The sequence below is a fragment of the Coffea arabica genome, chromosome 2c (genome assembly GCF_036785885.1).
Source record: "Coffea arabica cultivar ET-39 chromosome 2c, Coffea Arabica ET-39 HiFi, whole genome shotgun sequence".
Lineage (NCBI taxonomy): Eukaryota > Viridiplantae > Streptophyta > Magnoliopsida > Gentianales > Rubiaceae > Coffea > Coffea arabica.
Window position 1 is genome coordinate 8,772,617 of NC_092312.1, and position 13,723 is coordinate 8,786,339.

The 13,723-nt window shown below is 35.5% G+C and overlaps 1 protein-coding gene across 1 annotated transcript; it reads right to left on the reverse strand.

The window, feature by feature from the left end:
* Window positions 1-5,666: 5,666 nt before the first annotated feature.
* LOC113725729 (bark storage protein A-like) lies at window positions 5,667-8,223 on the reverse strand. The gene is made up of 6 exons (XM_027249065.2): window positions 7,963-8,223; window positions 7,741-7,808; window positions 7,464-7,619; window positions 6,629-6,838; window positions 6,307-6,483; window positions 5,667-6,087 (listed from the first exon to the last, which is right to left on the reverse strand). The coding sequence occupies exons 1-6, from the start codon at window positions 8,183-8,185 to the stop codon at window positions 5,884-5,886; spliced, it is 1,038 nt and encodes a 345-aa protein (XP_027104866.1). The 5' UTR covers window positions 8,186-8,223; the 3' UTR covers window positions 5,667-5,883.
* Window positions 8,224-13,723: the final 5,500 nt, after the last annotated feature.

Below are 13,723 nucleotides of genomic sequence, written 5' to 3' on the forward strand. Positions count from 1 at the left end.
AACCTACCATTCCCACTCCACATCTTGCATAAAAGACTTTTGATCCTCCTATGCTCCCTACGCGAAACCGCCTCCCTGTAAGAAACCAACCACCATTTTCAATCATCATAAACGATACACTTGCGCTTTTAGTACCATATTGAAGCGTATGTATTGGGGATTGATCATGTACCTGACAAATCCACATAAGGGTGCCTCGGGTTAGGCTTGAAGGCACCAGTAGCGAAAAAAGCATCTTCTTCTGGGGAAAAAGTTTAAGCATTAGAAAAAAATTTTTGATTTTGATGCATCATTTAACTACATGGTTTCCTAGTTCTAAAAAAGAAATAACCTAAACAAGTATGCCTAAAATTTCAGAGCTTTCGAGGAGGCAAACGGCTGGCTTTCTGGCCGACATTGGTGACTAAGTTTTTTTTTTTTTTTTTTTTTTTTTTTTTTTTTTTTGGCGAGTGCTTGATTAAGGTAAGAGATAGAAATAGACCATATGCATCACGAGCTACAAATACTAGTGGTAAGAATAAAAACACCATACTTTTTTTTTGCTTCGAGCTGCAAAAGAAAAGGTTAGGAAAAAATGAATCAGATTTAAATACATGTCATGTCCAGTAGATATTGAGTGCTGGTTATTATTATCAATTTTGTTAGCTATAGAGCTGGAACACAAGCGCAACACTAATCGAGCTGGTTATTACCATCAATTTTGTTAGCTGTAGAACACAAGCCCAACACCAACGTCGAGATTGAAGACGTTATGTTTCACAAAAAATCATTGTATAAAGGCACACATTGATATTAACTCTTTTTTAAAAAAAAAACAGAATTAAAGTTAATTAACTTCTTGATGACTCAAATTCGTGACCCCTCATTTACGAATAAAGTGTGTGTTTTACCAATTAAATCACGTTCTATTATCTTACACATTGATAGTTGTAGGTCTTGAATAAGAAAAATATTAAGTTGAAGCAATGAAGTGAAACTTGTAGCGCAAGGGAGTTGATATTCCTACTAATCTAAGTGTACATAGCTCGCATAACATGAAACAAAGTTTGACATGGAACCTTATCCAAATGTGATAGCTTTCTAGTGCAGTTTTTTTTTTTTTTTTTTTTTTTTTTTTTCGACACAGGGGTGTCCGGGTCAATCCTTACGGGGCCCGACTAATCCCCTGCGGCCCGGGCCCGGCGCCCCAACCCGACCCTAGCACGTTAAGTGCGCGGAGGAATCCAGCAGAGCGGAGGCTCGAACTCGTGACCTCTCGGTCCTAGTGCAGTTACCACATGCAATTATTTAACTTGGATGTTGTGATTTCTCCTCGATTTCTATCCTTCTACTTAAATAGCCCCTTTGGGAGGACAAATTTGGTGAGAAAAGAAAGGAGTAAGAAAGAAAGTAGGATATTTCTGGCATTTAGGAGTATTTTTAGGAAAAGAATAGAAATAAAAGGAGGGATCTCACGTTTCTTTCAAACTACAAAATACTGTTAGTCCAACATGGTCAGTCCAAAACTGTTAGTAGCTGAATAAATAATAACTATATAAAATTTGAATTTGAAATTCAACATTTATACATATGTCATAGATCTAATGGTGATAGTGGATACATTATTAGTGCATATAAGATTTACTCGTATTTTAATATAATGTTTTGTGATGTCATGTGAATTTCAAGTTTTAAGGGCACTTATGTTAAATATTTTCCTTTTACTTCTCTCCACTCTCAAATAAAGAAGAATCATTTTATTCTCTTTATTTCCAAAAGCTCCCAAACAACATGAAAAAAAATTACAATATTTGCTATTCTATTCTTTTCTTTTCCAACTTAAACTTTCTCTCTTTTTTTCCCTTTTGCCAAACTAGTCATTGGTGTCAGCTGTTTTGACTATTGTCTGTCCACTATCCTCCTACTACATAATGAAAGACAACCTTAAAAACAAATCATATTTTCTGTTTATGCAAGATCATTCATGGAACTTGTAGTTAGCATCCAACACACTCCTAGTTTGTTTCTCTTTTACATCCACTCATTAGAGTCGTGCTGATGGCAAATATAGATAAACGTGATACATTTTGAGAGTTAATTAGGGCTTTTTGTTGTACAAATGCAGGAGCTATGAGCTCATCAGCTATCTTCATCCGATACCGTGGGATCCTGGCTCTGTAATTTATGAACATTATAGGGCCAGTCCACAGAAGCAGAGAGAATGAAAAATAGTGATATCCGCAGGAGATGCAGTTTCTGAATTGGTAACTATATCCTATAATATATTTAGATGATGCAACTTTATTGCTAAACAACAATGTGCCTAAACAACAAAATTGTTTCCTAAGATGCTCTATGCTATGAAATAGCCTTAAAACTTTGGTATTTGACATAAAATGCCAGCCATGAATTCAACAATCACAATAAACAAATCTTGCAAATGTTAAAATGCCTGAAATCAATTTCTTGTGGCCCGCATAAGAGCCAATGTCACAAAGATCCCTAAAACTACTTTCGCCACAATAAAAGCGTGCGAAAGAAAGAAGCTTGGAGCTGAGTGAAAGGGCTGTCCCTTTCTAACCAGCGAAGATAAGATATAAAGGGCCGATAGAGCTAGAAATGCTCATACGGGTCCAAGTGGTAATTTGATGTGACATTGTACACTTCTAAATGTACATGGCTCGCATCACAAGAAACAAAGTTTGGGATGGAACCTTCTTATCTAAATGTGTAGTTGATAACATGAAACAAAAGTTTGAGATGGAGCCTTGAATGTAGTAGCTTCCTAGTGCAGTTACCATGTCGGATGGTTTTACTTGGATGTTGTGATTTTCCTCGTTTTCTGTGCTTTTACTTAATGTCACTTGATTTTCACTATTGTCTGTCGGCATCCTCCTACTACATAATCAGAGATAACCTTAAAAACAGTTCGCATTTTCAGTTTATGGAACTTGTGGCTTGCATTCAACATTCTGAAAACCCAACTTATTGTTCGTTTCTCTTTTATACCCACTCGTTGTAGTCTTGCGGAGGGCAAATACAGATAAACGTGATAGAATTTTGAGAGATAATTAAGGTTTTCTATTGTATCAATGCAGAAGCTACGAGCCCATCAGTTATCTTCATCCAATACCTTGAGTTCCTAGCTAGCCCTGTAATATATAAACATTATTATAGGGCAAACTTACAGAAGAAGAAAGAATGAAAAATACTAGTGATACGTACATTCTGACGTGGTAACAGTATCCTCTAATACTTTTAGATGTAGAACGTATAAACAATACAACTTTATTGCTAAAGCACAAAGTGCTGAACAAAAGTGTTTCCTAACATGCTCCAAGCAATAAAATAGTTTTCAAACTTTCGTATTTGGCATAAAATGCCAGCCGTGAATAGAGTGAATGGAGAAAAATGTCGTCCAACTATTGCTTTTATCGCTTTTCATCACTTAGTTATTTTTGTCGCTAAAAATGTCACACAACTTTTTTTGTAGCTAAAAAATGTCATTTAACTTTTTTGTTAACTAAAAATATCACTCAACTATTTAAAGATAACTTGTCAGTAATTACGTTAAGTTTGTGCATCAAAGCCATGGGAAAGTCACACACGTGACTTGCACGAGAGACCATTGAAGGGTAAAAATGGGACAATTTTGAAAAATGAACAATATTCTCAGTGTCAAAAGTAGTTACATTAAAGGATCAAGAACTATAACTAAAATACATAGAAGTCCCAAACTTATACCTTTTTTTTTTTTTTTTTTTTCCAACAAAGGCTCTCACTCCCAAAATTGGGCCATTTGCACGATACCTAATGATGCTAAAATCTTCACCTGAACTGACTAGAATACAATTCACCCAACCTGCTCTTGTATGTTCTCTGTGGACGTCACCCAAGCTACCGGAGATTATTTGTGCTTTTAGGATTTTTATTGTTCCACAGGGAGAAAGCTAGAAGTTAGGAGAAGCTGATATCATCATTTCTGTGCTTTTAGGAATTATTATTATTATTATTTTTTTAGACTCTGACTATTTTGTCCTGGAGCTCTTTGGGCACATCATGCATGCGATTTTCCAGTAGCATACATGGCCTAAATTTAATAGGATGAGCAAGAAGTTGCGTTGTTTTTAATAGTTGGGTGACACTTTTTACTGAGGATTAAAAAAAAAGTTAAGTGACATTTTTTACTAAGAAAAAGGTTGGGTGACAGAGAGAGATAAAAGGCGATAATTTGATCACATTTTCCGCCATTTGGCCTGAAAATAACAATCACAATAAACAAATCGTACGAATGTAAGAATGGACGGAAACAATTTCTCCCGGCCCTGGCCCTGGCCCACATAAGAGCCCATCTCACAAAGAGCCCTGAAAGTACTTTCGCCACAACAAAGGAAAAAAAGCCGAGTGGCGGGGCATTCCCTTTTCCAAGGAAATATTTTAAGACGAAATTATGACCTGATTAATAATCATCAATTGAAATTTGTGACATATGACATTATACAAAAAATTAAAATTAGTTTTTGATGCCTTTTAAATCTTCACCCAAAAATATGCAATTACAAACTCAAAACAAAAATTTTCGTTGAAATGTAATTTCTATTGGGAAGGATGAAAGAGAGAAGAAAGAGAAAAAGAAATAAAATAAAGGAAAACAATATCATCTTTTGATATTTTCTTGAGAATAAAATGAGAAACTAGAAAGGAAAGAGGAAAACCCAAAATTAAAAAATTGAAAGGTTAAAAAAAATTGTATTTTAGGAAAGTGATTTGAATATTTTTTCTAATCATTTAAGGAGAAGATAGATCTCTCCAATTCCTCTTTTTTAATTTCAATCATTAAGGTGAAAATTTTTGTGGAAAAGAGGAAGAATTAAATAAAGAAGAAAGAGAAAAAGAAATAAAAGAAAAGAAAACAAGGTAAATAAAAAGTCAAAATAATGCAAGGGCAATTTTGTCTTAAAGGGGGTTAAGTGGGCAAAATTAAAGGTTAGGGGGTAAACTGATAAATGAGATATTTTTTAAGGGGATAAAATATGATTAACCCTTGATTATAAGAGTGCCAAAGATTTCAGTCTTATCAAGTGATTGACAAAGATAGCTGTGTTATCCTATACCGCATGCCCGTGACTGCTATCAAAACTCTCTATCAAATATTATTGATCTATAAACATTTTTTTTTTTTATCGAAACGGTAGTTTTCTATATCATCGTAAAAATTTTACAGTAACTACACAAGGGTCCAAGCAAATGTGACAACAGTCCCACAATATTCAAAATATTGATATAAACATGCCAAAATATTTCATTTAAGATTTGATTTCTTTGTAATATAGTTCATAAATACTTGTGTAAATTTCTCATTCATTCTTGTTCCAGTTGGAGTACATAATCATGGTCCTAGAAGTATTTAGTTGTGAAGGCTTCAGCTACAAATGTATCAGGATTAAGTTCTTGTTAAGTTGAACGGTTCAATCGTTTGTCTCCCATGATGGACAAGGAGTAGGTGGGTTGTGAGCAGTTCATTGTTAAAATACTTAAAACTACCTGTCTACATTAAGCTAACACTGGCAGCAGTTTTTGTGATAGGATTATAGAGAATGAGAACAAATTAACAAGTTCTCAATTATTCTGTTTCACTCATTTCAAGCAGTCATGAAGGAAATAGACCAACTCACTCATGTATGATATATCCAAGTAGCATTCAGCAGCTAGGAGGAACTGCATTGCATGCGCTTCTTATTATTATTATTCAAACAAGGGAACACACAATAACTTACTGGTACATTTTACATAAAACGTCGTTGCTCCAAGAGACTTCTATTCTTGAAGCACATTTATTCTTCCTAGACAACTTTTAGTTATTAGAAGCGCAGATACGGTTGATTGATTCAGCGCCCCTCCTGGTTAAGCTGAACATTTACGGTTGCCACAGATACTGCCCAAACGAGGTGATGGTATAGCATTAACAAGTGCAGCAACGATTTTCTCGACATTTACTGCAAGAAGAGCATCATAACGGTCACTCGAATCCTCTCCTTCTTCTGCTCCAGCTAAATTAGCCAGTCCGCGGATGGCAATCACTTCTGACTTGCCATTCGACAAGGATGTCTGCACATAACCAAAGACAAGTCAACTTGCTGCTCCCATGTATGCACTACTGTTTTCTTGGGGTCAGTTTGAGAGGATAAATTTGAGATCAGATATTCAGTTGCAGGGAAGATTCTTCAAATTGGTTCTAGTTTGATGAAGAAACGCTTTCACAAAAGAATAAAGTAGAAGAAAGCAGTGAGGATGAAAGTACTCTGGTAACAAGACAATAAAAATTACCATGAATACTGCTGCGCTCTCCATATCAATGGATGAAACATTGAAAGTACTGTGGAGGAAATTGCTGTAAGCTGCATTCTCAACAAAAAAGTCGGCAGTTGTGCCCTTGACTCCAAGAACTAGCTTAGGCTGTTTCGGGAGGCAAACGCCAGCTAGGCACAGGTCTAGCTCAATTCCCTGTTTGAACAAAACTACCACCGTCAGAATCAAAAAGAATTTACTAAATTGAAATGTGCGAAAGGGGTTATTTTATTTTCGCTTGAAATAGAATTTGGCAACATAAAATAAAGGTAATTCTAGATCTGAATCTGTGCCTTATTACCTCTAGAGTGGAAGCGATTTGCAGCAAATTCTCGGATGCCGGGAACCAAAATTTTCTTTCAGGAACATCAGGCTCTCCTGTCACGGAAAAGAAGTGCTCTTTCATATAAGCCACGCGACCCAACAGATTAAATCCGAATGAGGGAATGTGATAGCGTCTGAACTCTAGGTCAGCAACCCCATTATCTGGCTGTGGTGCTGTCTCGGATTTCTGCAATATGCATGCATGCATGCCCAGATGAAGATACACGCAAAAATGTAATTCCTCGAATATTGAAAAAAAAAAAAACACGTAGAATAATTTTGAAGCAAGGAAAGGACTAAAATTTTGTCCACTTCACAGAAACATAAATAAATAAAGAAAATGCGGAATTCAATTGCACCATCAGGTATTTAGACTTTCCATTAATCGGAGCTGCTGTCTACTGCATACGGAGTGAGGAGAAAAGCATCATCCAAATTCAAAAGGCAACTGGTTCATAAGCCTTGCTTGCGAATTTCAGTAATTAGCACATTTTTCAAGCCTTTTTTCTCTTTCTTTCTTTCCTTTTTTTTTTTTTATAAGTGAGAGATCATAAATCTAAAATCTTCTACTTACAGTTCATTTCACCTTATCACCCAACTCAACTCTCCCCTCTTCAACGTTTTGTTTCCACGGTTCTTTTATCAAGTTGAGTGTAGTGATTGAATTGTTGGCAGTTGGCGCTGATTGTGTGCGCTTGATTTTGAGAATCATTCTCATTGAAAACGCTTAGACGCTTATGCTTTATGAATCTTTAGGTTTTACCTTTAAGGGAAAAAAAAAAAAAACAAAGAAACAAAGGAATTAATATTACCAGCCAGTCCCATAATCCAGTTTGAGAAAACTGCGTTGGGATTAAAACATCTCCTAAGGACAGGGAACTGTCGGCGCCGCCCGCACTGCCATAGTGTATAACTGCTCTAATTGGGAAGATGTCCAACAGTAGTTGGGTCGTTGCTGCAGCATTCACCTGATTAATCCAATCCAAGCAAAATTATTGAAACCTTTTTTTTACTCGTACAAAAGCTCCCAAACTAACGAAGGGTGGCAAAACTAGAAACTGGAACCCATTGGAACTCAATCACGCTTACCAGGCCAGTTCCACATCCGACGATAATGACACCATTAGACCCTATGGTCCCGATGTGAAAACGCCTGCCTGCAATGAAATAAATTATTAGGTGATAAAAAGTCAGCAACAAATTTCGATCATTATTATGAGGAAGCTAGGAAAAAAAAACAGTAGTGGAATTAATGGTTGCGTAGCAGATTTAATGCATGGGAAATATATATTTATATATATAGATATTTGCCTGACAAATCCACGTAGGGGAAATCTGGATCAGGCTTGAAGGCACCATCAACAGAAAAGGGTGTCTCCTGATTGCCGCTACCAGAGGAGATAAGACCAAGAAAAGGCGGTCTAACAGACAACTCCTTGATTGCCCGAGGCAAAGGAGCGGCTAAAACATTGACCGCTAGAGAAGAAATCACAACTGAAACCAGTAAAAGCAATTTCGTTTGTTTTCCAGCCATTTTATGCTACTTGTATCGCTCTCCTAATCTCCTTGCTCTCTCAACTCGACTGCATGGTGCCTATTTATAGCACAAATTGCGGTAAGATTTGCCAGCTACCATCTGTAAATACACTCTTTTAACTTTTCACCACAAACCATATTCTCTCCTGCGTTATTAATATTGTCGCTTTCCAAATTATGTTTCTGGGTCCAAATTAACCGCACCGTCAGAAACAAATTGACTCGCTAAAGTCAGTAATCAGTAATGTGGTCCAACATTTCAATTATTTTCACAAGAATTAAGGTCTACCAGTTGTAGCACTTCCTCGATCATCAGATATCATTACTTACAAGTCATAATATGGTTATCATTTCATGTTCTTTGCAACCAGCCACACTGTAATCTCAGACATGCTTCCTTAAACATGGACCGAATTGTGTTGTTAAAAGTTTAAGCATTAAAAAAAAAATTTTGATTTTGATGCATCATTTAACTACACGGTTTCCTAATTCTTTAAAAAAAAAAAAAAACCTAACAAGTATGCCTGAAATTTCAGAGCTTTCGAGGAAGCAAACGGCTGGCTTTCTGGCCGATGATTGATGACTAAGGATTTTTTTTTTTTTTTTTTTTTGGTGAATGATTGATTGAGGTAGGAGATGGAGATAGGCCATATGCATCACGCGCTATAAATACTAGTGGTAAGAATAAAAACACCATTTTTTTTGCTTTGAGCTGCAAAAGAAAAGAATAAGAATAAATTAATCAGATTTAAATACATGTCACGTCCGGTAGATATTAAGTGCTTGTTCCGAGCTGGTTATTATTGTCAAGTTTGTTAGCTATGGAACACAAGCCCAACACCAACGTGGAGATTGAAGATGTTATGTTTCACAAAAAAGCATTGTATAAAGGCACACATTGATATTAGTTAATTAGTAAGTACTCTTTTTTTAAGAAAAAAAGAATTAAAGTTATTTAACTCCTTGACGACTGAAATTCGTGACCCCTCAGTTACGAATAAAGTGTGTGTTTTACCAATTAAATCACGTTACATTATCTTACACATTGATAGTTGTAGGCCTTGAACAAGAAAAATATTAAGTTGAAGCAATCAAGTGAAACTTGTAGTGCAAGGGAGTTGATATTCATACTAATCTAAGTGCACATAGCTCGCATAACATGAAACAAAGTTTGACATGGAATTGGAACAAAATTGTTTCCTAAGATGCTCTATGCAATGAAATACCCTTAAAACTTTGGTATTTGACATAAAATGCCAGCCATGAATTCAACAATCACAATAAACAAATCGTGCAAATGTTAAAAGTTAAAATGCCTGAAATCAATTTCTTGTGGCCCGCATAAGAGCCAATGTCACAAAGAGCCCTAAAACTACTTTCGCCACAATAAAAGCGTGCGAAAGAAAGAAGCCATATATGCTTGGAGCTGAGTGACAGGGCTGTCCCTTTCTAACCAACGAAGATAAGATAGAAGGGGCCGATCGAGCTAGGAGCCTAGGAATGCTCATACGGGTCCAATATGTGAGCTGATGCAACACTGTACACTTCTAAATGTACATAGCTCGCATAACATGAAACAAAGTTTGAGATGAAACCTTATCCAAATGTAGTCGCTTCCTAGTGCAATTACCACATCGAATGGTTTTACTTGGATGTTGTGATTTTCCTCATTTCCTATCCTTTTACTTAGTGTCACTTGATTTTCACTATTGTCTGCCCGCATCTTCCTACTACATAATCAAAGATAACCTTGAAAACAGTTCATATTTTCTATTCATGAAAAATTGTTTGTGGAACTTGTGGTTTGCATTCAACATTCTGAAAAGCTAACTTATACTAGTTCGTTTCTCTTTTATACCCACTCGTTATAGATAGTTGTGCAGACGGCAAATATAGATAAACGTGATAGAATTTTGACAGATATAGGTTTTCTGTTGTATCAATGCAGGAGCTACGAGCCCATCAGTTATCTTCATCCGATACCTTGAGTTCCTAGCTAGCCCTGTAATGCATGAACATCATAGGGCAAACCTACAGAAGAAGAAAGAATGAAAAATAGTGATACGTACATTCTGACGTGGTAACAGCATCCTATAATGCTTTTAGATGTAAAACGTATAAACAATGCAACTTTGTTGCTAAAGAACAAAGTGCAGAACAAAATTGTTTCCCAAAATGCTCCGAGCAATAAAATAGTTTTGAAACCTTCGTATTTGGCATAAATTGCCAGCCGTGAATAGAGTAAATGGAGAAAAATGTCGTCAAACTGTTACTTTTATCGCTTTTCATCACTTAGTTATTTTTGTAGCTAAACAATGTATACACTATTATCGTTGGATACATGACATGTGTATGAAAGTTGAATTTCAAATTCAAATTTTGCATAATTGTCAATCATCCAATGCTGATAGTTGTCAAATTCAAATTTTACATAGTTATTAATCATCCAACGCTGATAGTGTATACACTGTCAGTTTTGGAAAGATTAATCCATTTTTTTTTTTTTAACAAAGGCTCTCACAGTCTCACTCCCAAAATTGGGCCTTTTGCACGATACCTAACGATGCTAAAATCCTCACCTGAACTGACTAGAATACAATTCACCCAAGCTGCTCTTGTATGTTCTCTGTGGACATCACCCAAGCTACCATGACAGCTACCGTAGATTATTTGTGCTTTTAGGATTTTTATTGTTCCACAACGAGAAAACTGTAGTTAGGAGAAGCTGATATGATTTTTTTTTTAAAGACTCTGACTATTTTGTCCTTAGAGCTCTTTGCGCATATCATGCATGCGATTTTCTAGTAGCATTTATAGCCTAAATATAATAGGATGACCAAGAAGTTGCATTGTTTTTAATAGTTGGGTGACACTTTTTAGTGAGGATAAAAAAAAAGTTAAGTGACATTTTTTACTAAGAAAAAAGTTAGGTGACAGAGAGAGATAAAAGGTAATAATTTGATCACATATTGCACCATTTGGCCTGAAAATAACAATCACAACAAACAAATCGGACAAATGTAAGAATGGACGGAAACAATTTCTCCTGGCCCTGGCCCTGGCCCGCAGTAGAGCCCATCTCACAAAGAGCCCTGAAAGCACTTTCGCCACAGCAAAAGCGTGCAAAAAAAAAAAAGCCAAGTGGCGGGGCTGTCCCCTTCCGACCGACGGGAAAAACATAAAAGCCAAGCGAGGATAGGAATCCTCGCATGGGTCCATTATTGTTTTAAATTAAAACCGTGCAAGTGGATCGACGTTGCTATCTTCAACCCGGACCGTTAATTGAACCGGTGAAGTAAAAGGATCGAAATTCAATCTGTCGTATCGGTTCAACCTCGGTTCAATGAATTTTTTAAAAAATAATTTATATAAATATATATATGCACAAAATAAGACATGCAATAAACTAATTTAAAACTTTATATGATGAAAAGTTTACTATTTTTGAATAACTTGGATTTTCAAAAATAAATTTTTTAAATTATAAGTTAAAACAAATAAATTTATTTCAATTTCAATTATATCTAGCAAAATAATCTTAAATCTAACCCAAAAATATCACAATATTTTAAAATTATACAAAATTCACGTCTATGAGAATTTGACATTGTGAACTTAAATTTTAATTTACATCTTTGGGATTTAGAGATTGCAATTTAAAAAAGAAAGTTTGGAGTTCAAGGGAAGTCAAGAGAATTGAAAACAGAAATGCAAACTTGATAAGAAATAAAAAATGAGATAAAAGTGAGTGGTTGTAGTATTAAATAATTTGGGTTAAAGAAAAATAATTCTTTTTTAACTTTTTTCAATTTAATGGACAAAAACAAAATTAAAAAGATGGAAGAAAACATCAATAAATTAAAACTAAAGAGATTTGATTAAAAAGGGAGTGACAAAAAAAAAAGGAGAGAGAAAGAGTTGAAGATTAAAAAGAAAAAGTCATGAGAGAATGAGATTTTGTAAGAAAAATGAAAAAAAAAATATGGATGTTTGTTTTATATATATAAGTTATCAAAAAAAACAAATAAGATATGATGGTGCAATAAAACCCTACATTGGTCTTCTGTTACAAAAGTCTTGAGTTCAAATCTTGATAGAAGTATTTTGCAAAACTTAAAAAAAAAAAAAAAAAAAAGAGGGGAAACTTGAAAATCGGTTCGATCCGGTTTAGCGATTTTCAAGATTTTGATCGGTTTTCTGACAAAGTCAACACTATCATAGAACCGGATCGATACCATGGCCGGTTCACAATTCAACCGATCAAACCGACCGATCCGATGCAGTTTTCAAAACACTGGATTCCACAAGGAGATAAGGAAATCGCCACTAGGCCTTTGGCCTGGTGGTCACCACCAACTTGCTACTTTTTTTTTGTCTTTGCTAATTTCTCATTTTTTTCTTCGTCTCTCTCTCCCTCTCACACACACACACACACACAAAGAGACACACATCCCCCCAAACATGCCAACCTCGGACTCACATTCCCTTTCTTCCTTTATGTTTACATAAATTCTCTCATAAAGCAAGGCATCTCTTCGTTCCATCATTTTCTTACCCTTTAATCTCAGCCTTGACTCCCTGTTTCTTTTTTCTTGTCTCTCTATCCCTTTCCTTTTATATTTTTTTACTTGGCAAGCATTCTCTGTTGATTCCTATGAAGACATATTTCCACCATCATTCTTGATCTCTTTATTATCAATTTAAAGGAGTAAAACACAGTTCGAGGTGGGATTTATTTTTTTCTGTTGTACATGCACTTCACTAAGAACAGTACAAAACGGACTATCCAAAATGTAATGAACTTTTACTCCACTTACAATCTTATTAAGAACTTCCCAACTGCGACAACAGCAGTTTCCCATATCTAACAATCTTCGTGTATCATAACTATGTTTCTCACAAATTCTTTTTATAGAGCCATCCGGATGTTTTTTTAGGTTGAAAGCCATCCAAATTTTATTAGAAAATCAACTATTTTTAAATACTTATTCATATACCTTTAACTGTTCAACTGCAACATCGTCCATGAATATCATAGCAAGTCTAAATTCATGAAATTGCTCTAATAAAGCATGAAATTACCAATTGACAAAACTTCTGATAGCGAGATATGCCCATGCATTACATTTCTTAAGGTCTGACATTAATCGAAGGCAATAACAAATTGCCAAACAAACTGCGCATGATAATCCTCTACCACAAATTAATTGAGGATGAAAAAGTCAGGTACTAAATGATTCAAGCTTTCATCAATCCGTAAACAATTCCTAATCTTCTAAGCAAATCCGAGTTCCAAAATTTTCAACTCTCATTTTCAATAATATCTTTTTTGTTTGACAAATGTGCTAAGCTGCTGACTCTGACAATCTACCGATGAAAATGAATAAAATTCAATTAGACATTAAAATGAATTACATACAATTCTGAGAGCCCCGGCAAAGCGAGCTAGAGAGGAAGCAGATGATGCGAGTTTTACCGAGGGAGGGAACGGCAGGTGGAAGAGAAAAGCCGAGCTCGGAGAAGGGAAGGTGCTCGA